The sequence below is a fragment of the Lutra lutra genome, chromosome 16 (genome assembly GCF_902655055.1).
Source record: "Lutra lutra chromosome 16, mLutLut1.2, whole genome shotgun sequence".
Classification (NCBI taxonomy): domain Eukaryota; kingdom Metazoa; phylum Chordata; class Mammalia; order Carnivora; family Mustelidae; genus Lutra; species Lutra lutra.
In genome coordinates this window covers 37,320,634-37,346,876 of record NC_062293.1, presented here as the reverse complement: position 1 = coordinate 37,346,876, position 26,243 = coordinate 37,320,634, and the positions used below count along the sequence as shown (strand labels likewise).

Below are 26,243 nucleotides of genomic sequence, written 5' to 3'. Positions count from 1 at the left end.
CTTGCTGGTGTCCTCCTGTGGCCAGCTCTTGTCCCATTGAGTCTGAGGGTCCTGCCCTGGGCAGAAGTGGTAACAAAGTACTTGGTTGGCATTGCCAACCCCCCATTCTCTATTCATCCACTGGATGGACAACGTGCCTCTCAGGCAGGAACCAGTGCCCAGAAAACAGGTGAAAAGGCCAAGAGTCACACTCCGTGGGAGCTAGAATGACATCAGTGGCTCTCGATCCTGGAATTGAGGCACACAGCAGGATCACAGACTGTGTTGAAAATAAGATTCCTGGGCCTCACCTCTGAAGGCTCTGACTCATTAAGTCCTGGGTGAGGCAGAGGAATGTATATTTCTTAAAGAGCTCCCCCAGATGATTCTAAAGCACAGGCAGGTTTTAGAACTGTGCCCTCAAATGTCATCCACTCCCAACAGGATAATTGGCTTTTCTGGGCAGAGATTTCCCAAAAGAGCAGCAGTAATAAGCCTGGGAGGATAGCAAGTCCGTGGGGCCTCCCAGGAGACCCCAGGGGAAGGTAGGAGAGGGAAACAGGATATATCAGGATATCAGGTGAGACTGGGGCTTGGGTACCTGAGCCCCTAGGGAATGGGAGATAGTGCTAGTCTGTATGGGATTAGAGGACCCGGCCCCAGCCCCCCTCCCCAGAAGACCCAGGAGGGGGCTTATTCTCCCTTTACTTCTGCTCAGGGGTCCTCACCTTTTAGGTTTCTGATAACAGTATCAGCTAAAGCCCTGAGTAATCACCAGCTGAGGTATTCCTGCTATCTCCATGGAGGACTTCCCACAAACCCGCTTCTAGAACCCTCTCCATTTCAGGAAAGGCCCTCCAGGTGTCGCTTCCACACTTGCCTGAAAGAGACCTTTTTTCTGGATTTTTCTCTTCATCCCATCCTGCCCTCCATTTCACAGAAAGCAAAGTCAAAGGAACATTGGCAGCCCCAGGAAAGAGATCGGGGTATCTTGCCCCGATCCTCTCATCACCACTCCCACCCTGGCTAGGCTGTCTCCCCCAGATTCCCGCCCAAGGAGCACATGGAGTGGCGGGGGGGCGGGGTGGACCAGGGACCCAGTCTCTGCAGCGCTGGCCCCAGTTCTGCAGAGGATATAGACACAGAACAGGACCACAGAGGCCTGACACCTCCAGAGCAGAAAGATGGCAAGAGCCCCTATAAACGGCCAGCCTTTAACTTGCGACTTCCTCTTCCCACTACCTGGACCTTTTGATGCCACGAGCTCTGTGCCGCCAGATAAAATCCTTCCACTTCACAGACGGGCTGAGGTCTGGTATTTCCCCCCGTCTCTGCTACAGTGAAGAGAAGGAGCATCTGACCTCTGCCAGGGTCTTTGCACCGGTTCGCTAAATGACGGTCTTCTGGCTTCGTACTCCTAGGACAGTGCAGGTTGTTGTTGTTGGTGGTGGTGGTGGTTTTTCAGTTTTGGTTTGGGTTTTTTAATCAAAATGTGAGTTCCTGAACACTCCTGCCCCCTGCTGGGCAGACAAGTCTGGGCAGTAACCTGTGCCTTTGAGTGGCACACTAAGCTACCCTCAGGGCACCCACGTAGGCCTCTCAGAGTCAGGTCTGGAGGGAGCTGGCCAGTTAGAGACCGCCTTCCCAGGGTCCTGGCAACCTCAAGGGAGCCAAGTTTGGGAGGACGACTCTCAGGCCTCGGATCTGTGTAAGCCCAATTCCATCCACAGCTCACTGTGGAATGTGAGGGAACAATCCGTCTCTCCAAGCCTCAGTTTCTTTGTCTGCAGAATGGATCTATAAAACCATTTCCCAGGCAATCTCTCACGCGAAGCCCAGCCGTGCCAGGCACATGGCAGGACTCTGTCGGTGACCATGCCAGGGCACTCGCCTCTCCGCATCCCTGAAGCCACCTCTGATCTTTCCCTCTTGCTCCCACAGGCCTCAACACCTCCCAAGCACAGAGCGTCCCTGTCATCAACAGTGTGGCCAGCAGTCTGGCGGCCCTGCAGCCTGTCCAGTTCTCCCAGCAGCTGCACAGCCCTCACCAGCAGCCCCTCATGCAGCAGAGCCCCAGCAGCCACATGACCCAACAGCCCTTCATGGCAGCCGTCACGCAGCTGCAGAACTCCCACAGTAAGAACATGGGGCGGAGTGGCGGGGGAGCTGGGGGAGTGGGGCGGGCACCACCAAGGGCCCTACGCAGCCCACCTCTGCCCTCTCTGGATCCGTACTTGCTTGGAAGTGAATTGATTTGGTCACTTTTCCCTACCTGTTATCAACCCAGACAGTTCCTCAACATGACCCTTGTGTGGTCTGTGCCTTTCCTAGACCTACTCTCTACCCCCATGACTCCTGGGGGAGGTTTGAAGAGGACAGTTGAACCTACGTGTAAAGGGGAGCTGGAGATAGAGAGCAGGGTTGGCACCCATGGACGATCTTGCTAGGCAACCACAGAGCCTTTTCCCCATGAGCCTCAGCTTAGCCCTTTCAATCTAAAATTCCAGGTAGTCATTACCAAATGACAAGAGTAAGCATGCAGTTTGTGTTCTCTGAAACTGAAGAATCTTCTAGAATCCCCATGCTGTCCCGTTGACAGACCTCAGACATCTCTAATCAAGAACCACGGACATAGATGGACAATACCACCTCCTTGCCATCTTGGATAAAGAATAGTAGTGCTGGGGTGCCTGGGTGGCTCAGTGGGTTAAGGCCTCTGCCTTCGGCTTAGGTCTTGGTCCCAGGGTCCTAGGATCGAGCCCCGCATCGGGCTCTCTGCTCAGTGGGGAGCCTGCTTCCTCGTTTCTCTCTGCCGGGCTCTCTGCCTGCTTGAGATCTCTGTCTGTCAAATAAATAAAATCTTAAAAAAAAAAAAACAAAAAAATAGTAGTGCTTCTGCCGTTACCCGCCCCCCCCCAACCCCCAAACTATTTCTCATATCCTGTCTTTCAACCAGTTAGTTCCCACCCACTCCAGCCACTGTATCCCCGCCCTCTGTCCTGAGCTCCAGGCCCACAGCCAGCCCTCTGGCCAGATCAGGATACAGCCCCTGGCCTGTAAGTTTGGCAGGGTCCCAGAGGAACACCCGAGAAGTCTCTGGAATAGAGTGATCATCTTGGAGTCAGACAAACATAGGATTTAAATCCTGCCTCTGAGGCTTACCAGCTGGTAGCCGTTGGTAGAGTTTCTTAGCCATTCTGAGCCTCAATTTCCTCATCCATAAAATGGAATGTAGAGAGGTTATGGAGATGAGATAAATAATGGAGAGTGATTATGGAAAGCGATTATGGAGATGAAATAAGACTAGGTCTGACCTGTATCTGGTGAACACAAGAGTTACAGAAATGCAGGTGATGATTTATTAAGGGAGTTTTTAATAGGAGGCAGGAATGGGGAAGATGGTTTTTGTTTCTCCCCTGGCTGCACAGCTCACCCTTCTTCTGTCCTCGGGGCACTCTCCCCTCCTCAGGCCTGCAGAGCTGGTTTCCAAGCACCATCTCACATTCCAATCACATTTTTTTATGTGGCTTCTGGAAAAATCTGCCATAACCTGTAGCAGAGTCTAGGACCGTCCATACCCACTTTCCTTTCTGTTCAGGACCTGATAATATGCCCCTGCTTGTCGCTGTCCCCTGCCAGGCCCAGGTGGGACTGTCAGAGAGTGGTCCCTAGTACCTGTGAACTGCAGAGGCCCAGATGGGGGCCCCAGGACCAGGCAGCAGTCAGCCTCCCTCCGCTGGAAGGACCGGCTGGAGTGACAGGCAGTGACCTTTACCCCGTCACTCTCTAGAAGATGCTGTGGTGGATAGAATAGTCTGCTCCCTCCCTCATGGCCAAACAGCCCCATGCTTCTGTTAGCTGGTCATGTGACTTGGATTTTATATGAATCTAATGGATAAATCGCATGAGTCAAAAAGTTCTGGACTTGGTGAAACAAGTACTGGAAAAACTGAAAACTGAGTCACCTGCTCCTAAAGGTTTTATCTGCATCTAGTCTCCCCTTGTCTGTCATCCTTCGTCTTTCTGTGACATCATAATATGACCTGTGATGTCATTTTAGCGCAAACTGGAACAACCCAGAATTATACAACGATTTATACCCATGTCTAATTATAATTATTAATCAGTTTGTAATTGCTTTGCGTAAGACCCGGCTCTTGAGTCAATGCAGATAGGATAAGCTTGTGCTGGCCATCTCGTTTATGTTTGCTGGCTACTTAGAACTTTTTCTGACTTACAATCTCTGATGCACCACATATGCCTAAGGCCCATTTGTTGATGTTAAGCATCTAACATTTAACTGAAAAGTCAGGAGAACAGAAGTGCCATCCACTACCGCCAACAAGACACTGTGCAAAGCTGTTTGTGTCTTTGGTACAAAGGACTTTCCACGTGATGTTTTCCAATCTACAACAGCTATCATTCCCATTTGACAGATGAGGAAATTGAGGTGACGTGACTTAATCGAGGAGCCAGAATTGAAACACATGGCCATTCTTTTGACCACATCAGGCTGCCTTCTGAAACATCACCAGCACCTGCCCCCTCTTCTCTGCCTAGGGACATAAGAACTTATGGTGTGGGATGGGGGCGGGGTCTGTAGGTCTGTAGCTGTGTACATGCCTGTGTGGTCATACCAAAGTGGTCTTGACTTTGTCTTCCCTCTGTTTCTCCAGTGTACACTCACAAGCAGGAACCCCCCCAGTATTCCCACACCTCCCGGTTTCCGTCTGCGATGGTGGTCACAGATACGAGCAGCATCAGTACGCTTACCAACATGTCCTCCAGTAAACAGGTAAATGCCCAAAGGAAGTTTGGTGGGGCCTGCGACCCAGGTGATGTGCAGAGAGGGTGGCATGTGGGGCCTGAGCCTGGTCCTTCTCAGGCTCCTGGTTACTTGCTAAAGGAGTCCCTGAGGTCAGAGGCAAAGAAGATGGGCCACCTGCTAACAGGACTTTCTGCTCCCTCAGCTTCCCCAGCAAGAACACTAAATGTCCAGGGCTTGATAATCCGTTGAAGACTGGATTACACAGAGCCTTTAGGTATTGAGACGGAGTATTTCCCATGGACTGATCGGTGATCCATGGAAAAGGTGTTTCCAAGGGCGACTCAAGACAGTCACGCCCTCTATAGCATTTCTTGCTTTGCAAGAGGGATGCCTGAGGCTTTTCCACAAATTAATCAATGGAAAAAGGGAGTAGTAAGGCCAATTACCCTATCCAGGACCCATGCTGAACCCGGAACACTGCAAATTTCAGAGAGTGACCCAACTCTCCCCACCCGTGGAGATTCCCCAGTGCACAGTCGGGCCTTCCAGGGGCCTGTGTTTACATGGTGTTTTATCAAGAAACTTAGAATTTACTTCGCTAAAAGTGGGGAATCCAGAGGCTTCGTCACTCTTTTCAGTGGGTAGCTGGTTCCCACCTCCAGGGAGAGCCGATGGAGCAGTAAACCCAACCAAAGACAGGACTCATCCCTGCAGCTTGTCCCTGCCACGGGACACGGAGAGTAAGGAAATAGGACAGGGTGTCTGAACACACACAACAGTTCCAGAATAATACAATAGGACCTTTTAGGAGCTGGGGTCTGTGCAGCGTGGGAACTGTTTGGCCTCTATTGATTACTAGATAAGTAGGTGACAGCCTTGAACTTCATGTCAGAGGCGCTCAGCAGGGTTTGGTCTTGTTGCTGGTCTTTTTTATGAGTCCTGGGACTCAAACCTCCTCCAGTGCCGTGTGCTTTCATGTGCTTTCATGGGCTCAGGTTCTCTGCTCTTCCCTTTGCCCACATCTCCTCTTGGTCCCACAGTATGGTGGAGCAGGTGGGTTCTGTTCCAGGTTTGCCCACCTTGACTTCTCTGAGCCCTCATTTCTTCACCTTTAAAATAAGAGTCATAACATGGACTTGTCCTAGGGATTCGATGAGATCGTGTGGATTTAGGGTCCACACATGGCCTAGGCAGCTGGGCTCTGGAGTTGGGAGAGGGAGGAGGTGTGTGGGACCTGCTCTGCCACTCTTCTCTCACCCAATGGAAGATGAAAGGACACCCCCCGTGGCCCTGCCCTTAGACTCCCGTGCGATTTCCCACTCTTTGTAGTGAGCAGGGAAAACATTTATCTGTGCTCACAAATCTCAGTCAGGGAACCAGCCAGGCGCAGCAGCCCTGCTTGGGAATACCTTCCCCCTTTGAAAGGTTTATCAATCCATCTGCCACTTGGTCAGCCCTAGACAGGGCTCTGATTAATTATTCCTGTCTTTCCCAAGTTGACTTTGATGCTTGCTTGTTGAAACAAGCCCTCTGAATTCAGGAAATGGTCTCTTAATCAAAATTCTCCGAGACGCTCTCTGAGACGCGGCACTGGCCAGCAAATGGCTTCTCCCCTCCGCTGGACAGAGTGGCCAGCCGACCTTGAAGCTGCACGAACAGCCCTCCAGAACCACCGGGAAGTTGTCCCAGTCCCTGGGCGGTTCAGGAGTCTGGCAGTAGCCTCATCTCTGGGGTGATGAGAAGGATGTTCACATGTAGGATCAAACTATGCACAGAGCCCTGTAGGTTTATACTTCTCGTGAACATGATCTCATCATCTTCTTTCTGTTGCAACTTCCTTGGTACAAAGGAATGAACTGAGGCTCAGAGAGGCAGAGTTGGTCTCACAGCTGGTCGGTTCTAGAGCTGGACCTTCAGACTCTGGGCTTTGACTAAATCTTGGACTCCTTCCATTTAAGCAATACTGGCCTTGCGACCTCCGTCTCAAAAACACCCAAGCCTTTGCTGCTATTGCAGTCTTAATGGTCAGGAACAAGCATGAATTTCAGCCCCTGTTAGGTGTCCCAGTCAGTCAACTTTCTTCTTCGAAACTGAAGGAGAAGAGGGATGGGGAAGTGAGGGTAAAGGTAAAGTCAGACAGAAAGAACCAAGGTAAAGAAAATTTTGTACCAAATCTGTTCCCCAGGCAAAGGGTCAGAATAAATGCTGAAAGAGATGTGGTACAATGTTGCTTTCTCTTTGTCCTAAAGTATTATATAACAAAACAAGTTTCAAGAAGGTTGCTGGGAACTGGGGGTGGTGTAAGGACAGGAGGATTCCTTGGTCCCATACTTTGGGGGAACAGCCGGGTTCAATAGCTAAAAACCACAAGGCCAGGTTTCTCCAAATCTTTCATAAATTGCTATGTGCATGAAATGGGGCCATTAGGGTGCACAGATGCTCCAGGCCAAGGAACGCATCCCGGGCAGTCCTCCTTGAGAGGCATCACAGAATGCTGGGAAAAGCCAGCAGCCTTGCATTCACCCCAGTCCCTTCCCCGCCCCACCACAGGACCTTGGGCAGTTAATTCATCCTGCGGGACCATTTCTGCATCTCTTATGGGGAAAATCCTAACCCTGTCTCACAGGATATTCACATGCCTAGAAGAATGGCTGGTACGTGGTCAAATACTCCACGTGCTAAGTCCTTCCCTCTTGCTGCTTTCCATCTGTGATCCTTTAGGAGATGCCTTCTATCGACTCCTTCAAAATTTGACTCATTGCTTGGTCTACATGCTTCCCATTTTTTTTTTTTAAGATTTTATTTATTATTTATTTGACAGAGAGAGATCACAAGTAGACAGAGAGGCAGGCAGAGAGAGAGAGAGAGAGAGAGAGGGAAGCAGGCTCCCCGTTGAGCAGAGAGCCCGATGTGGGACTCGATCCCAGGACCCTGAGATCATGACCTGAGCCAAAGGCAGCAGCTTAACCCACTGAGCCACCCAGGAGCCCCATGCTTCCCATTTTTATGCTGACTCACAGATGTGCTCTCATCCCTGGACTCCCAGACTCCCAGAAAAAAAGCAAATGATGAAAGGACCTCTCAAAGCACCAGAGCCCTTTGTGCTTAGCCAAATGCCTGGACTATAGTAGATGTTCAGAAAATATAAATGGAGGAATGAATGAATGAATGAATTCAGAGCTAGCATTTTTTGAGTGCCTCTCATTTGCAAAGCAACAAGTGCTTCATCATTCTTATCTCTTTCCCAGCTAACCTTCCGACCCATTCTGCAAGGTAGATATTTTTTACACCCAACCTGCAGAGCAAAACACTACGGCTCAGAGGTGGGGAGGGATCTAGCCAAACTCACACAGATGATAAATCTGGAGCTGGACTCCCAGACTTTGGTCTTCTCTCTCCAAATCCATCCCACCACATTCATCTTCTCCTATCCCTTTTTCAACACTCAGAAAAGTGACCCAGGTTTATGCAGGCATCAGGCTCAAGGGAGGATTTGAACTTGTATCTGATCACAGTGTTTTCATTGTCAGGACAGACATGCCCTGGGGCCATGTGGATCACATTTCAGGAACCTCTGGGCTGGGTCGCTCTCACCTGCAGCTCCTATGGCTCTGTGTGCCTCCCCCTCCTTCTCAACCCTGTGTACTGGCGAGCTACCATCTGAGTGGAGCTGTGCCCAAGCTCCTGTAAGACAGGGCCCTGCCAGTCTGGAACAGGACCGCAGCAAGCACTGACATGGGTTAGAACAAGTGTGGGCTGGCTGCCCGCCGAGTCCTGTTTCCACAGCCTCTATACCCACTGCTCCACTTCCCAGTTTACAGAGAGGTCAGGAGAGGACCCCTTCTCCTCCCCACTTCCAGCTAGCATGGGTAGGTCAGAGGGCTGCTAAGGAGGAGGCAGACAGCCTCTTGTAAATCCTGGGCAGCTTCCCACGTTCCAGCCTTCTCCACTGGTGGTCAGGCAGGAACTGTGTGATGATTCAGAGCACCAACTTGGCAGTCCTAAGATCCTACCACTTTCTACCTGTGTGACCTCAGGGAAGAGTCCTAGCCTCTCTGAGTGTCAGGTTCCTCGCCTGTAATACGAAAATGATGGTTCCTCTTCCATGGGATAATTAAAAAGACTAAATACAGTGTGTCTTGTAAGATACCTAGCTCAGTGCTTGGCTCAAAACCCCACCCATGGCGGCTGGGGCAAACTTGACCTTCCCTCGCTGGCAACCTTGATTGTCTCTCAAGCTTTGGAAGGAAGACTGTAAATGGCAAAGGGCATTTATTTTCCAGTGGCCATGCTCAGAAGGTAGAAGGAAGTCCTCTTCCTTGTGTTGAGAACACAGACTTTTCTCCTGTGAGAGTCTGGGCAAGTTACCTACAGTCTCTCTAGGCCTCAGTTCCCTCATCGGTAAAACTGGAAGCATAATCATTACATGCATACATACATACATACATACATACATTTATTTATTTGAGAGGAAGAGAAAGGCAGGGGAAGGCCAGTGGGAGAGGGAGAGAGAAGTTTAAGCAGGCTCCATACCTACCGCAGAGCCTGACATGGGGCTTGATCTCATGAGCCTGAGGTCATGACCTGAGCCAGAATCAAGAGTCCGACGCTTAACTGACTGAGCCACCCAGGTGCCCCATCATTACTTTTAATTAATAGAACCATAATGAATCTAATCTCATAAGAAGAGCAGTGAGTTATCTGTGTCCACTGTTTCTACCTGCTCAGCCCCAGTTCTGTCTTGAGGCTATTCCTGACAGTCATCGGTCCTCACATGGCATTGGAGCATCTCCTGTCCATTTCACTAGTATCACCGTGTTGTCAAACCAATGGGTAACTTTCCATCTCTGCCTCTGACATAGCTGATCACGCCCGCCTTTTGTCACTTGGATTTTAGGACGATACCCGTTCCTGGTCCTCCCCACCATGGCACTCATCATTTCCATAGCTGGCAACTTGTCTTCCCAACATTGAGTTGTTGGAGGGCCCTCGCACTCATTCTCTACTGTGTTCACTCCTGGGTGATTTCCAGTCCCATGGCTTTGGATCAGGTGTCCACACTGACGGATCCAGTAGTTCTGTCTCTAGTATAGACCTCTGCCTTGAGTGCCCATTCGCAAATCTGCCGCATCTTTGGTATGACAAGCCTCGCTAAAATAGGAGCTCTTCATTTTGCCTCTACTTCTCCCTACTCAAACTGCTTTCTTGGGCTTCCCCATTTCCAAAAATGGTACCAGTTGTGCAGGAATCCTGCAGAATGCATCCCACATCTGAGCGCTTCTCATCTCCCCACCAGTCCAGCCCCCTCCCTCACTGATTCCCTCCAGTGCCCCCAACTTCCCACTCCCACTCCTGCCCCACGATGGTGGTTATGGTCTGCTCACTACGCAGCAGCCAGAATTATCTCTTAAAGGGGGAAACCAGTCATGTCACCCCTGCCCTGTCAAAACTTTCCAGTAGCTTCCCATGCAACCAAGCTGAAATGGAGGCTTCCTAGGCCCAATGTGATCAGCCCCTTGCCGACCTTCCCCTCCTCCTCCTTCCAGTCAGCTTCAGCTGAGCCAGGATTGAAGTGATCCCACTTCAGGACTTCTGATTTGTGGTCTCTTCTGCCCTGAACACTCCATAATACACATCTTTGCATGCTTGCTCCCTCATCTCATTCAGCTCAAATGTCACCACTTCAAGGAGGCCCCTCCTGATTGCCCTGTGTAAATTATTCCCTTTTCCTTCAAATCAGCCTAACCTGTTATCATGTGTATTTTTTTTAAGATTTTATTTATTTATTTGACAGAGACTCAGTGAGAGAGAGAACACAAGCAGGGGGAGTGGGAGAAGGAGAAGCAGGCTTCACGCCGAGCGGGAACCCAATTTGGGGCTTGATCCCAGGACCACAGGATTGTGACCTGAGCTGAAGGCAGACACTTAACAACTGAGCCACCCAGGTTCCCCTCGTGTATTTTTTCTACAGAGTGTTCATCTCCACCTGGAATTTTGTTTTATATATGCATGTATAATATAGATACATATGTATATACACACACATACATATTCATTTATTTATTTCTTCAAAACTCTAGAATATAAACTCTGTGACTATACGGACAGGGTCTTTGCTCATGGCTGCGTGGCCCGTGCCTAAAGAAGCGCTGAGCTGCTTTATATAGGAGGCATTCAGGAAAGTGTTCGGTGAATGAATGGTAATTACCTTCAAAGGATTGATGTGTGAATCCAGTACAAGGATGAGTGTAAAGCCCCCACTTAGCGCAGAGCCCGGCACACAGTAGGACCTCAGTAAACGTTAGCTCTTGCCATAGGCAATCAGCCCCTGTAGAGTGAGGACGTCCTTAACTGTCACCCCAGCTACCACCACCCCTTTCAGAGAGAGGGTCCCCTCAGAGTTCCTTTGGCCAGGGCCCCCGCAGGGCTGGCTGTGCCAGGCCTTGGTTCTGAGGGACCCCAGTGCACCCCTTATCAGCTGTTTGTGTTTAGACTCTGAAGGGGACAAATAACTCTAGTGCCTTTGACAACATTTAGGGCTCTGCCACCATTTTATTATGTGAGCAAACATTTGATAGCTGGGAAGCCCATCCCTAATGACAGGTCATAGAATCTCACTGGCGTCTCCTTATCTGCCCTTCTTGTTTGCTCTTCTATTGAAACCTGCAAGGTCACAAGCCATTTTCTCTCTCCTCACCTGAAATCTGAAAACTGGAAAAAGGCTGATAGTGGGAAGTAAAGAGACTCAAAAGTGGGGGTGGGTGGTGGGAGGAAGAGGAGGCAAAGGGTATCAGAGGACCCTGGCCAGGGCCTCAAGAATTTAAAAGGGTCAGAACACATCCTCTCCAGCAAATGCACAGCTCAGTGACAGAGGGCTCACGGGCCGGGGCGCCCTGCGCAGCCCAGTGTTAATTCTGAGCACGTCCCATGTATTGGCTCGCCTGACTCCCCAACAGCCTCCATTTCACCAGTGAGAAAACTGAGGCACAGAGAGAGTGCCACGACTAAGAACACAAAGCTAGGAGAAGACTTTTACTTTCTGAGCATACTAGAAAGAACACGTGCCCAAGGGCACCCAGAACCAGTTTTGAATCTGTCTCTACACTGTCCGGGTTCTGAAACTGTGGATGGTTCGCTCTTGGAGCTTGTCTTCTTAATCTGTAAAATGGGCGTAATGGCAACCTTGTACAGGAGTATGGCTGGGAGCACTGGCTAATGAGATAATAATGTGAAAATAGACCTTTAGTAGTAATAATAGGGGTGTGTGCATGTGTGTGTGTGTGTGCACGCTCACATTTACGCACATGTAAGCTCCTGAGTGTTGAAGGAACGGTCTTTTTTTTTTTTTTTTACAGATTATTTATTTATTTATTTGACAGAGAGAGAGAGAGAGAGAGAGATCACAAGTAGGCAGAGAGGCAGGCAGAGAGAGGGGGGAAAGCAGGCTCCCTGCTGAGCAGAGAGCCCGATGCAGGGCTCAATCCGAGGACCCTGAGATCATGACCTGAGCTGAAGGCAGAGGCTCAACCCACTGAGCCACCCAGGTGCCCCAAAGGAACAGTCTTTAGAAAAGGAGCCATTAAGCCAAAAGACAGAGAAGACTTTCCCTTTAGATGCCAAAACAAGTGAAAGGGAAGGAAGAGACAGAGGGAAGCAAGAAGGGTCTTCCTGGAGAGAAAAGGACGGGAATGATGTACTATGACAGCCGAAATGAATGAAGTCCAAGGTCCTGGAAGGAGAGGCTGCCCCAGGAAGGGGCTGCATGGCTCCTCTTGGAGGGTTTCTCCATCCATTCTGGGGTCTCCTGCCCCGCCTCCCCACCCACCTGGAAATCTGGCATCAGAGTTCTTGTCTTAATAGGAACAAGCCTGTAGAAAGCACTTTGCAGCTTCCCAAATGCCTTCCCTGATGGGTCGCTTGAGCAAGTGGTGATTTTCTCATGTGCTTAAGTAGATCGGCAGCTCTGGGGTAATCTGGGAGCTGATTAGAAATGCGGGTGCTTCAGCCCACCTCAAGCCCACTCGATCGGAATCCACCTTTTCACAGGCTCCCCAGCATTCAGAGGGCCGTTAAAGTGTGGGGATCAGTGGTCTAGGGGACCCCTGCCCATAGAGGTGTTAGGAAGAGGACCCTTACTTCCACGAGAGGCAAGAGCTCCCGTCCAGCTGCTGTTGCAACCACACACTCCCTGAAATAGGAGCTTGACTTGAGGACAAAGCTCAGCGAGTTATGACTATTTCAAGGTCCACAACAGTTTGCTGCTGCCTTCTGAAGTGGCCGGGAAACCTGGCTCGGGAGTTTCCCTAAAGGGAGCGAGCTTCAGGACCAACGCTGGGGCACCTAGCGGGCCCTGGGTCCTCAGCCCGCAGAGGGCTGAGCAGGGTCTCGGCTCCCCTGGAGAAGCCAAAAGAGTGGCGTCCCTGCTGAATACACACTGCTGAGCTCTCTTTCCTCTCTCTGCAGTGCCCCCTCCAAGCCTGGTGATGCCCACCCATCACTTAAACTTTGTGCACAGCAACAAGGACCCTGTTTTCTACACCGTCCCCCTCCGGGCAGCTGTCACGGAAAAGGCCAGTGGCCTGACAAGCACCTTCGAGAGAGGTCCCCGCCTACCTGCCATCCTGCTGGCCCCTCGGACAAGGACAGCCCGCTGGGAGGCACAGCCCAGAGTGCAACTTCCCTCCCCTTCTATGCAGTATTGTCCCCATGCCTCTCCCAAGACGGCAGGTACTCCCATCCGGCCCACGGGTGGGAGGCGAGAAACCACGAAGGAGGAAGAGAGAAAGCTGTCGTGTCTACGTCGCACTCTTTCATCGAACAAACCGATGCAGAAAAAAAAAAAAAAAACTTGAATCTGTTACTGAAATGAGGAGGACACGTGCTATTGAACTGAGCCAAACACACTGTAAATATCAGCAACCTCTCGCACCCCCCCACCCCATCCCAGCTGATCTTGAGATTTCTTTTGAAGAAGTAAATTTCTCCAATGGGTGTAAACTATAACCTACTGTAATTAAGTGCAATTTCCCCTCCGCTCCCTCCCTACCCCCAGCCCTGTATATAATACTGAAGTGTCTATTAGTTCTCTTTGTAAAGGTCGGAGTTGAATTTTCCAAGTGATTGGTCCCCTCTCCCCCAACCCCCCCATGGAGGAATAGCCCCAGTCGGAAGTGAAAGCTCCTGCCCCTTTCTCTCAGGCCTGGACAGACACCAGGATGTTTGTGTGGGACTGACTGCCAGCTGACTCCAATCTCCTGTTGTGGAGACACAGCTCTGGATCCTGGAGGGGCTGAACATGGCGTCAGACTAATATCCTAGCTTCCAGTGGGGTCCAGGGGTTCTGCCAGCCCACCACCGAGACACTGCAAGGCAGGAAAACTGGCTGCTTGATAGCACAGGAAAGCGTCACCCTCTCTGAAAGCCTCCCATTAAAACCATTTATTTTATCACTGCCCAGAGTCTCCTATCTCTGTCTCTGATGCTTCCTCTGCCAAGGTTCCACCAAGAACCCCCGGCCCCGACTCCCCTTGGAATTTTCCATGTATTCCACTGGGCTCGTGGCTGTGTGTCCCAGTGTCTCCGTGCCGGCTGTACCACTAAGGTAAGCATTGATTCCCCCAACCAGGCTCCACAAGCCCCTCCGAGGGGCTCTGGCCAGAGTGGGAGGCAACACTTTGGTCATAGGTGAAGTCCTAGGTGAAGGTCATAGTGAAGGAATAGAGCCAGCTCTTGGTGACTCTTGGTCATAGGAACTGATAAAAAGCGGGAAGAATGGAAACCCTGTGGGTAACTTTTTCTGCCACCTCCTAAGCATTAACCTTAGGCTTTCCTTTCTTCTGTAGAGCCGTTAGTCACTAGGATCCTGTGAGTGTTGCCTCCTGCCTGGGTTTCCCCCTCTGGCAAGGATGCTAATGAGCACAAACAGTCCAGAAGGCGAAAAGCCAAAGCCCTGGACTCTTCACCCAGTGAAATAATAATCCAGTGTTGACTCCAGGAAGAAAGAGGATGTATCCATCCACTTCGCTGTATCCTCTTGTACAGCATAGACCCTACCCACATGTGGTTTCTTGCTTCTTGTCTGTTTCCAAGGCAAGGTGTGGGCCAGGGAATTCTGCTGAGCAGGCCCCAAGAAATGGTTTTTCAAAATCCCAGAGCAGGGGAAGATGCTTTTCACAGAGAGCTGTGCAGATTTAAGGAGAACCTACTCTGCTGGGTGCCCAGGACAGGGATGGCTAGTTAGGGAAATGCCAACCTCCTCTGGTTCCTGGCTCCTCTAGACAATGTAATTGGAGCCGAAGGGGTCAAGAGAAAACTCAAGGTTGGGTAGAGAGGAGTGGGGGCCAAGGCCAAGTATCACAGGCCAAGAGAGGCCAAGATCCCCTGGGATGTCCTATTAGATGGCTCCTGGGAGTTTAAAGAAGAACAGATTACAGGCCTCAAGCCCCAGCCTCAGCTGGAACCCTATATCTGGACTCATGTTGTTTCTGGGACAGCAAGTATCTGCATTTGACAGATTTAGATCTTGCATTGTTGCAATCACCCTGAGGACCACCCCCCCCAGAAGGCCTTATTCATCCAAGAGATTATGGAGGCAGAGCTGGAGGCTGAGAGGAGTGAGGATGGATGGATGGGGCAAATCTCTGGGGACTTTTCTAACCAAACCCTATAGAAACCAAGACACACGGGAAACAATGCTGGCAAGGTTAGCACCTCCCTTCTGAATAAAGCAGGGACCTCCTCCACTGGCTCTAAGCGGGGCACAGGGGTCACCACAGAGTCTTCATGTGGAATTCTCCATGCCGAACATTCACTTGGAACTGAAAACCCCCATTCTTCCTCCATTCCATCCATCCAATTCCACTGACATTTCCAGGCTTTCTCCTTACACCTGGAGCCTAGACTAACAGACCGATGGACCTGTTTTTTCCATGACCTGCTGTCATTTTCTAGGGTGAGCCCTGGAGAAGCAGATACCATTTTAACATCCATGGACAAGGAACAAAATCGGTAATGAAGACCTGCCTTAACCTATTCCATGCCGAACAGGGGAGTATCCCCCACCCAAAGCAGAGATAACTGGGGGGTTAGCTGCTAGATTCAGGTGGATGAGAACACAATGCAGACACCCAGGAAATCTCAGCTCTTGGCCCTCAGCTGGTGGGGGGGGCAAGTCTTTGATATTCCTTCTGGAGCCAGAATGCCTTGATTAGAATCTCTAACGCCAGCCCTTAGCCCCATCCTCATTGTCCTCCTGCATAAAATTGAGTGATGATAATAGTTCCTCCTGTATAAGGTTGTTTGAGGAGTAAATGAGTGGATACCTGCCAAGCCCTTGGAGACATCTGTGCCTGCTACATTGCCTTAGTATCCTGTCTTCCCGCAGTGACTTCTGCAGGATTCTGGGCTTTGTTGCTATTTCCAGATATTTCTTACCACAGATTTTTTTTTAAAGATTTTACTTATTTGACAGAGAGAGAGATCACAAGTAGGCAGAGAGGCAGGCAGAGAGAGGAGGAAGCAGGCTCACTGCTGAGCAGAGAGCCCGATGCAGGGCTCGATCCCAGGAACCTGAGATCATGACCTGAGCCGAAGGCAGAGGCTTAACCCACTGAGCCACCCAGGTGCCCCTCTTATCACAAATTTGAAGCTTGGTCAAGAAAACCACCAAATTCCCGGGAAACTGATGTTCCTTTCTATGGTACATGGCAAATCCAGCAGGGAACCAAGGATGAGTCCGGGAGGGAAGTCTGAGGAGAGGGGGAAGGCTTGACTGAGGGGAGTCTTTGTCTCCTGAGGGAAAGAAGAAGGTAAAAAGAAGGTGACTTTGGAGGAAGTGTGAGAGCCAGGGGGCCCAGACTAAAGGTGGGTGGGGGCCGTGGAGGAGGACTGACCAGAGCAAGGAATGGCGTGGGTCAGGAGGAAACAGGAACAGACACCTTCCCAAGGAAACTCAGGGCTGATGTGTCCCCTTTGAATTAGGAATTCATTCAAACACATAACACCATCCAAATCTCCCAAATAGAAGATGGCCAGTGCAGTGCCATATGACATGGCCATGTTTTAATACTTCAAACACACCCCAATTGCCTCAAACAATTGGATGTTGAATATTCATTCACTATTCATATTGGCTGAATATTCATGAGAAGCTGTAATCTGCTGAAGCAAATTGTATAAAGCCTGTCCTTCCTACTCCAGCTCGCCCTCCTTCCCCTCCCCGCCTCTTCTCTTCCTCTCCCTCCCTCTCCCTCTCTTCCCTCCTCTCCCTGCCCCCAGTTATGGTGCAGAGGTCATTCCGACTAGGCAAATACTAGATTGTCAGCCAAGATTTATAACATGACCGTATTTTTTAAATGAATCTTTGGGGTATGCAGGACTTCACACACACCTGAATGACCATTTTTTTCTTGGGTGTGTGTACAGTGCTGTGTGCATAGAGAGAGAGGAAACACATTCTAAGGGAAAGCAGTGCAGAACAAAAGGGGGGGTTACCATCAAAAGCAGGAATCATCAAAGTGGTGTTCCCACAGTCCGCATGTATATGTTTACGCCAACAGATCCCACAACACAAACAAGATATTTCTTTACAGTCTTCACCTATTTAATTTTCTTAATACTGTTGCATTCCCAAAAGGCAGGTTTCTCTTCTATGCCCAATTGTGCAGACAACCTTCATAAGCCAATTATATTCAATTATTCTCAATTACAAAAGGGATTAAAAAGAGAAAGCTAATTTTTTTTTTTTTAAGACAAATTCCAGTATAAGGAAAAGGTGCCTGATTTCCTGAGCTACCGTAAGACCTTCCGCGTATCCCTTTGCTTTTGGAAACATCATCTAGTCCAAAATAACGTCTCTCGTTTATTTATTCAAGAAATATTTACTGATACCCTTGTGTGCCGAGCACCATTGTTCTGGACCCTGAAGATTCATCAGTGAATCAAAAAATCCTTCCCCCCTTGGGGCTGGCTGGCTCAGTTGGTGGGGTGTGTGACTCTTGATCCTGGCGTCGTGAGTTCAAGCCTTGCTTGGGCGTAGAGATTACTTTAAAAAAGTCCTTCTCCTCCTGCAGTTCATTCTGGTGGGGGAGACAAGCCGTAACTGTGAATGGGGCATGATGACAAAACCAAGAAAGATCCAACAGGGAGGCTAGAGGAGCTGGAGCTGAGTGACGGAGAACTGTGGGTCAGGGAGGAGAGCAGGTGTGAGGCATGACGACAAGTGACAGAGGACCTTGTCGCCACCTGAAGGGACCGCTGTAAGTTGCCGTGAGGGCCCGGCTTTTTCCCTGAGGGAGCTGAAAGCTGTCCATTATGAACAGAGCAGGGACAAGATGGAACATCCGTTTTCAGAGGATTGCTCTGGCTGCTGAGTTGTAGGGAGAGGTCAAGAGTGACAGCAGAAAACCAGAAGCTGTTGATGTCGTCCGCCTGAGAGCCGGGGTGGTGGTGGAGGTGAACAGAGGTGGTCTGATTGTGGATGTCCTCTTGAAGGGAGAGGATTTGGAGGCACTAAGATTTCCTGGTGGTTTGCACGCAGAGTGTGAGAAAGAGAGGCACTGAAGGCGGTTCCTAGGTTTGTGGGCGGAACAGAGGAGGAAATAGCAACTGATGTTGTAGAAAGTGAGACAGGGTTGCCAGACCATTGACTCTACCTCAGATATTCTTTAAAGTGGCGCTTTAGGAAGCAACTTGGTAGTAGGTCGTTGGGTCGTGCCTGCTATCATCTGACCCTGATACGATGTCAGAGCTCTCCAGGGGCAATAACATGACATTCGGGCATTCATCCTACCGATGTTTATTGAGTACTTACTATGTGCTGCATGCTCTTCAAGGTGTGGGGGAGGAAAACCATTAAAAAAAAAGGGTCATTTTCAGGGCATCTGGGTGGCTCAGTCAGTTGGGTGTCCAACTCTTGATTTCGGCTCAAGTGATGATCTCAGGGTCCTAAGATCGAGCCCCACATCGGGCTCTGCACTGAGTGTGGCGCCTGTTTGAGATTCTCTCTCTCCTCCTCCCCCTGCCCCTCCCCACTTGCTCTCTCTCTCTTTAAAAAAAAATAATAAAGTCCCTTTTTCTATGGATGTTCAACTGGGAGGAACCAATGATGATACACAGACTTACACTATGCCAGGTGTGGATGGGTACTAGGACATAACAAATATCCAAGAAAGGGGATGGGGAAGGAGGAGGATTCATTGGTTGGAGGATCCCTGTGAGAGACTGTATTTGTTTCCTGTGGCTGCTGTCACGAAATACCAGAAACATGTTCTCTCACAGCTCTGGAGACCAGTAGTCCAAAAGCAGTATCACTGGGCCAAAACCAAAATGTCAGCAGGTCATACACCCTCTGAAGCTTGTAGGGGAGGCTCTGTTCCCCGCCTCTTCCAGCTTCTGGTGGAAGCATCCCCAGCCCCCGCCCCCGAGGTCCTGTCCCCTTCTCTGCAGCGTCCAATCTCCCCCTTCCCCTTCTCATAAGGATACATATGACCACATTCAGGGCCCACTGGATTATCTAAGTCTCCTTAAATCACATCTGCACAGACTCTTTTTTTTTTCCTTTTAAGGTAACATTTACACCTTCCAGGAATTAAGACCTGATATATTTGGGCATCATCCTACAACCAAATACAGAGTTTGCCACAAACCCAGAAGAAAACTTAAGGCGATAGTTTCTTTTGTACAACTTTTTCAATTAAAATTCATGATTTTAATTGAATGGGTGGCTCAGTCAGTTAAGCGTCTGCCTTTGGCTCAGGTCATGATCCCAGTGTGTCCTGGGTCCTGGGATCGAGTTCCGCCAGGCTCCTTTTACAGCGGGGAGTCTGCTTCTCCCTTTCCCTCTGCCCCTACCCCTACCCCCACTCTTGGTTGCTCTCTCTCTTTCTGTCTTGCCAATAAATAAATCTTTTTTAAATTCATAATTACTTCTCAATACGTATAAATCAAATTACCATGCTACGTGCCTTAAGCTTATACAGTTTTATATGTCAATTATTTTTCAATAAAACTGAAAGAAAAAAAGTCATATCCCTAAAACAGATTGCCTTGCCCAGGAAACATGAATGGTCAGGAGAAAGGTACTTGTTTCTCAATCTTCAGGAAATCTGCTTTCAGCAGGAGCCATACTTGGGAGAAGCTTGACTTAATAAGTAAATGAAAAACTTATGCTCACGTTTGTATCACGGAAGCAAAGCAACAGGCTACCACTATAGTTAGGGTTAACCATTCACCCATTTCTTTGTTCATCTAATAAACATTTGCTGCTGCTGTATAAAGTTGTGGTGGAGAGCTCAGGCTGGAGGACAGTAAAAATCTAGGTTCAAATCCTGGCTCTGCTGCTTACTAGATGTATGATCTTAGGACGTCCACTTAGGCTCTCTGTTTCCATATCTGCAAATAAGGTTGTCATAAGGTGCCTCAAGCCCTTTGCCTGGTATAGAGAAAGTATAGAGAAAATGAAATAATTGTTCATTATTAACCTCCAGTCTGGGCCCCAACCCCACTGTCCCTGACTGTCTTCCCCTGACTAGGATCTAAGTTCTATGAGAACAGAGAGCTGGTGTTTTTTGCTTTTTTTTTTTTAAGATTTTATTTATTTATTTGACAGAGATCACAAGTAGGCAGAGAGGCAGGCAGAGAGAGAGGAGGAAGCAGGCTCCCCACTGAGCAGAGAGCCCGATGTGGGGCTCAATCCCAGGACCCTGGGATCATGACCTGAGCCAAAGGCAGAGGCTTTTAACCCACTGAGCCACCCAGGTGCCTGAGACTTGGTGTTTTGCTCACCATTTGGACCCCATCCTTCAGCACCTGGCACCTATTAGGTGCTCAGTAAATGTTTGAATGAATGAATGTGTGCATGTATGTCATGGAGTTTACTAGTCAAATGTCTGGAAAATGACCCAGTGTCCACCTACCACTACCACAATCTCAAACTCCTCAAACTTCAAAGGAAGGATCAAGTCATTTTTACTATTTTTTTAAAGATTTTATTTATTTATTTGAGAGAGAGGGAGAGAGAGAGAATCTCCAGCAGACTTCCTGTTGGGTGAGGAGCCCAACGTATGGCTTGATCCCAGGACCCTGAGATCACGACCTGAGCCAAAACTAAGAGTCAGACACCCAACCAACTGAGCCACCCAGACGCTCCTCAATTATTACTTCTATAAATGGGGATAAGAGAGGAAATGGATAAAAAATGGAGGTCCTAGGTAATGTCTCATGTAGTAGTTAACTAGGGCTAGTTAGGCCAGCTTGGAACCCCTTCTGGCTCCTGACCACGGCACTCAAGAAGGAAAACCAACAACAAACCACTACTGTCTTTCCATGGGCCCAATCTCTATACCCCATCTGCAAATATTCCTGTCATCCACGGGAAGATGACCAGATTGCAACCTTCTCAAGCATGGAACTCTAGGCTATGCCTTTCTTCACAAGCCCAACCTAGGTCTTCATTCCTCTAACTGTATTCTTTGCACGTTTTCATTACCCAAAGCATCTAAGTATGGTGGAGAGACATGTAATAGATTCCCATTCGCTCATTCATTCAACAAACCTCTTGCACACTGACTTTGAGCCGGTTTAGTGTGGTGGGTACCGGGGGTTCCAAGATTCCCCAAGGGTGTTCTCAACATGGCTGGGGAGACAGACAAATTAGTGGTGATTGAACTGTAGTGTGTAGGTGTGAGAAGGCAGAGTGGTAGGACAATGGAAGCAATTCTGTTTAGATAGAAATCAGAGAAGGTTCTTTGAAAGACACTTGAACTACGTCATAAAGAATGAGTGCCAGTTCACCAGATGGAGAGGGAGTGGGGGAGACTTTCCACATCGAGGGACCACAACATGCAAAATGAGTGTCCAAATCAATGAGTTCCCAGTGTTGTCTGAGCCCAGACCTCCTGTCTTCTGCATGCCTGGGACACCTGCCTGAACTTCTCTTGCCCTGGTTCTATAAATGATGATCTGACACTGTGAAATATGTTCTCCAGGCTGCAAGGTCCTCAGGTCAAGGTAATGGGTCACTAGCCAGCCAGTGCCTCCAAGGAGTGGACCAGAGTCTGAAAATCAAATATGCGGACCCCACATCTCAGATGAGCAGAGGGAAGGCATGGGGTAAGGCATGTGATGTTTACGTTCAGAAACTGCAAAGCCACTAGCTTGCAAAGTGTCATTACGTCTGCAGGTGGAGGGTAATTTTCTCGTTACTCAAGGACTCTTGATCGGGCTCAGATTGGTCTCTGGGGAATTGCTTTATGACCCAGAGCCGGGCGGCGGTAGATAGGAGATGTGGTTTGCTGGGCAGAAGTTTACAAGGCAGGAAATTGCTTCACTGGGCACAACCATTCATAAGAAACACCTCTGGGAAAAGGAGACTAGGCTCCTGGCAGGTCTGGCCCTGGCCATGTGTTTACATCAGCAACAGCCCATGTTCCTGGTTACACAATGTGGCAGCGTCACCTCGAGCGGGGGGATCTTTGCCCCATGGAGGAATAAACACATTCCTCACTCGAGGTGGAATTAGCAGACCTCACAGACTTTGCAGGGACTCTCTCTCCCAGAGGCCCTAATGTCCTAGGTAGGTGACCCTAAACATGATTAGCTAGACACCCAAACCCGAGTCCAAATTTGGTTGAATTCCCCTGTAAGTGGTAGCACAGGTTCAGATGAAGATACTGCAGAACTGAAGGGTAGAAAAGTGTGACACTCTTTTGTCGGGCAGTCGCCAAAGCCACTGGGTGTCTTAGGAACAATCTTGGTCAGTCTTTGGGGAGGAGGGGGACAGGGCTATGGGTTGTTTGCATACATTCCAAAGCCCATGTGTCCATTGTCGCACGAGCTCAGAGCTGAGGTTCGGAGCCCAGAGCTTTTCTGCACAGGAGCCATCAGATCTGCACCTGTCATGGGGAGGGAAGATAAGGGGCAGTGGCCAGTGTCTCCAGAACCGTGGGGGTCTGTCTGGCGAGTTGCTGGAAGCCTCCAACCCAGCACTGCTCATTAGAATCAAGGGTCACACCCTCCTCGGCCCTACTTCTACCCACCCCCTTGGTGACCCCATCTCAGTCTGGTTAGGTGAGCACCAAGGAACTGCTTCCCTTCTCTGAGGCCTCAATTTGTATATCTGTGAAATGGGGGACTTCTGGTGCTACTAAGTGTCGCAGCTCCAAAGTGAGGATCCAGTGAGACTCTGAATTTCCTTGCCCTCAAGAGTGTTTGCACATCCAGGGTTTGGTGCATTTTTCTGGCACGGTTGGGCAGGCGGGCAGACTTGGAGGAGAATCTTGTAATTATGTTTTCTTACCTTCATAGGAGAAGGTGCAGATGGTGAATCCACCATTACCTCTGACTTAGTCCAGAACCTGCTGTTCGTGTACTTATCCTTCCGGACAGAACATTCTGGGGCAGGAGCAGCTAGCAGGCTGCAGAAGGCCCTGGGCCGGCCCTCTCTGAGGTTCTTTCACTTCCTTGGAGATTATTTGTTTAATTCTGTCTGCCATTTGTAAGTTCCACTTTTTTGTAGCTTTATGGTTTTATTAACATAAATATGACATGTACATAAGCTGTCTATTCATTCTTTTGGCTGCATAGCCTGGCATTGGGATTGGTGACTCTGATGGCCAGCTGGGCTGCTCTTTCCACGGTGGCTTTGCGGTTCTTGGAGGAGACGCTGTGAGCAGTCTCTGCACAGTAAGATTTGTTCCACGTGACATTGTGGAGTAGGAACTTCAGAAGCCACTGGGCAGTATATGCTTTGTTTTCCTGTTGCTCCCATTACCATTGTTGGGCATCAAGATCCGGTCCTTGAATCTTCTGTGCACCCTATTGTCAATGCCTCTGGAATTCCACCAGTTGAACTTAATTTTGACATATTGGTCTGACTGGTGCCAGATAAACGGCTTGGTCCTCTTTTTAACAAGCTTGGGCTTCTCCAGAGGTCTGAGGGCGGCCATGTCGCCCTAAAGAGGCCCAGACCATGTCCCTCTTGGTCACTGTTCTAGCTCCACTATTTCACAAAAGTGAGTAAACACGTGTATAAATGCAGGTATGAATAAATCAATGGGTTGCATTTTTTTTTAATCTGAAAACCACTGATATCCTGAATCCATAACAATGTACAGTGGGCTTCGGATCACCTAGCTTCTACCTTGTCAGATAAACAGCAGCCTTGATTCCTGGTTCCCTTTTACAGATGGAACAGTTGTGTCAGGGAAAGCAAGGTGGGGTACAGAGCTAAAGCCCACCAAGGGCACAAGGGCAATTCTTAGCCTGTTAGGTAATTAGGTCCTGAAGTATCCACTTTAGGAGTTGTTTTCAAGCCCCTCAGGATCTCAGGCTGCTGTTGCCTGCCCTGCCCATTCCTGGTGAAGGACACTGCAAAAAGGTTTAGAGCCGCTGTCCCTAGACATTTAGTGAAGAGTGTTACAGGCCACCCGACCTCCAGACCCTGCAAGAAGAACCAGGATAAGCCCAGAAGGGAAGGAGTGATCCTGTGGGTCAGCCCGGAGGAGTGTGTGGCCAGGGCAGCATAGGACAAACTTGGAGGAGTGTTTTGGTATCAAGGGCATGGCCATGCAAGTATGTCGGGGACCCACTTCAGGATGGTACCCCTGAATGTGGTGTATGTGTTTATGGGTCTGATGTCCTAAAAGGCATGCTTCACAAATTGGGACATAGGGCAGTGAGCCATAGGGAGTACAAAAGACCTTAGGAAAAATAGCTCATCTTCTCCAGGCATCAATTTTATTCAGAAATAAGTAATCGTGGGGTGCCTGGGTGTCTCAGTGGGTTAAAGCCTCTGCCTTCGGCTCAGGTCATGATCTCAGGGTCCTGGGATCGAGCCCCACATCAGGCTCTCTGCTCTGTGAGGAGCCTGCTTCCCTCTCTCTCTGCCTGCCTCTCTGCCTACTTGTGATCTCTCTTTGTCAAATAAATAAATAAAATCTTTAAAAAAAATAAATAAATAAGAAATAAGTAATCGTAACTGCATTTTTTTATATAAAAGCAAATGCATGATCATGGTGCAAAATTTTTTTATATAAAAAATTTTTTTTATATAAAAGCAAATGCATGATCATGGTGCAAAATTTTTGAGATAAAATATGGGGCTTCAAAGAAATCTCCTGTTTGCAGTGATCTGAAACCCCACACCGCTTGTGAAGCGCAAAATCGCTCTTTTCTGCCATTAATGGGGCTTCAGTAGAAACAGTTTCAGAAGCACCCCCCTAAAAGAGCTGTGCAGAAAATGCCACCCATTAATGATACCCCACCATCCATGCATGATGCTAGACCCCCACTCCAAGCAGAGAGGGTGACCGTGATGAGACAATGGCATTGCTACAGCCACAGCCTCCCATCATCTGGGCTGACCCTCGGATTCCGAGAGATCAGCTTGCTGTCCTTCTTCTCCCAGGTTCTCAGAGACATACATCGCCTGTTCTAGAAGAGGAGTTACACTCCCATTATCATTGCCTCTCTTTCCCAAGGCCAGCACGGATGAGCCACTCCATTAAGGTGGGTTAGGATGAGCTGAACTCCAGACGGACACCTGCACCTCCTCCTTCCTTCCTCCTGAGGGCAGTGGCAGCTCTGGCTGCAGATCCATGGGGAGCCCAAACCAAACCGCAAGGCCCACCTAACATGTGGTGGGGGCAAGTTTTATTTCCTCTGTGCTCAGGCTACCAGCTTAAGGAATTCATTCCAAATAGAGACACTACTTTTTTTTAATTTTTATTCACCTTTTTGAGACGAGGACACTGACATGACACAGGAAAAAGCTAGACAGGCAGATAGCCAGTGAGTTAATATCTCTACTCTGAATATGCAGAGATCCCCAGTGAACGGGGTCTGGGTCTGGGGTTATCTGCTTAAGTTTACTCTTTGTCAAATTTTGGTTACCAAAGCAGATTCCCTGGGGCCCCCGGCTCCAGCTCCCTCCTGTGACCTCCTAGCAAGCGAACTCCTCTAGGTCTCCCTGACTCCGGGGCACGCCCCTGAAAGTGGGAATGATGTCTAATTAATCTTTGTGCTGCCTCCTGCTTAGCAGGGTCTTTGCACATGAGACTCCCCCAGTAAATATTTCCTGGTGATGAGTATGACAGCAATTTACCAGATAGTTCTGAGTCGTTTACCAAGTAATTGTGTTCTGCGCAGTCTGCGGGACATAGAGATTCAATGACAAATAAGAAACACTCTCTTCCCTCAAGGTGCTTGTGGCTTAGCAGGGAAAGCTACCCACCCAGGCAGTACAAGCTCTTCCTGCACTGTAGCCAGAGCACCCAGCAGCTAACCTGGAAACTTCTAAAGCCATTGAGGTGGGCTTGGCCTCCCACAGCTGCAATCAGGGGGGATCCAAAAGGAGAGTGGCGTCGGCTGCCCTTCCACAATCACAGGAATGCCCAGAGCAGGTGGGCTGGAGGGTGACCTCCCCATCACCCTGTAGGAAAGTGAGACCAGGCTCACACCTGTTGAGACAGGTACCTCCCATTGGCCCATTGGCCCATGT

At 49.3% G+C, this 26,243-nt stretch overlaps 1 protein-coding gene and 1 pseudogene across 5 annotated transcripts in view; one reads left to right on the top strand and one right to left on the bottom strand.

Annotated features, from left to right (window-relative positions):
* Nucleotides 1-13,444, top strand: part of HNF1B (HNF1 homeobox B) — a 52,363-nt gene extending 38,919 nt beyond the window's left edge. For all 5 annotated transcript variants that reach the window (XM_047708288.1, XM_047708287.1, XM_047708286.1 and 2 more), the window contains exons 7-9: nucleotides 1,921-2,115; nucleotides 4,656-4,774; nucleotides 13,211-13,444. In XM_047708288.1, coding sequence (XP_047564244.1) covers nucleotides 1,921-2,115; nucleotides 4,656-4,774; nucleotides 13,211-13,231 — 335 coding nt within the window. In that variant the 3' untranslated portion in view covers nucleotides 13,232-13,444. The remainder of the gene's footprint in view (nucleotides 1-1,920; nucleotides 2,116-4,655; nucleotides 4,775-13,210) is intronic.
* Nucleotides 13,445-23,268: 9,824 nt separating this feature from the next.
* LOC125087704 (60S ribosomal protein L32-like) lies at nucleotides 23,269-23,691 on the bottom strand (annotated as a pseudogene).
* Nucleotides 23,692-26,243: the final 2,552 nt, after the last annotated feature.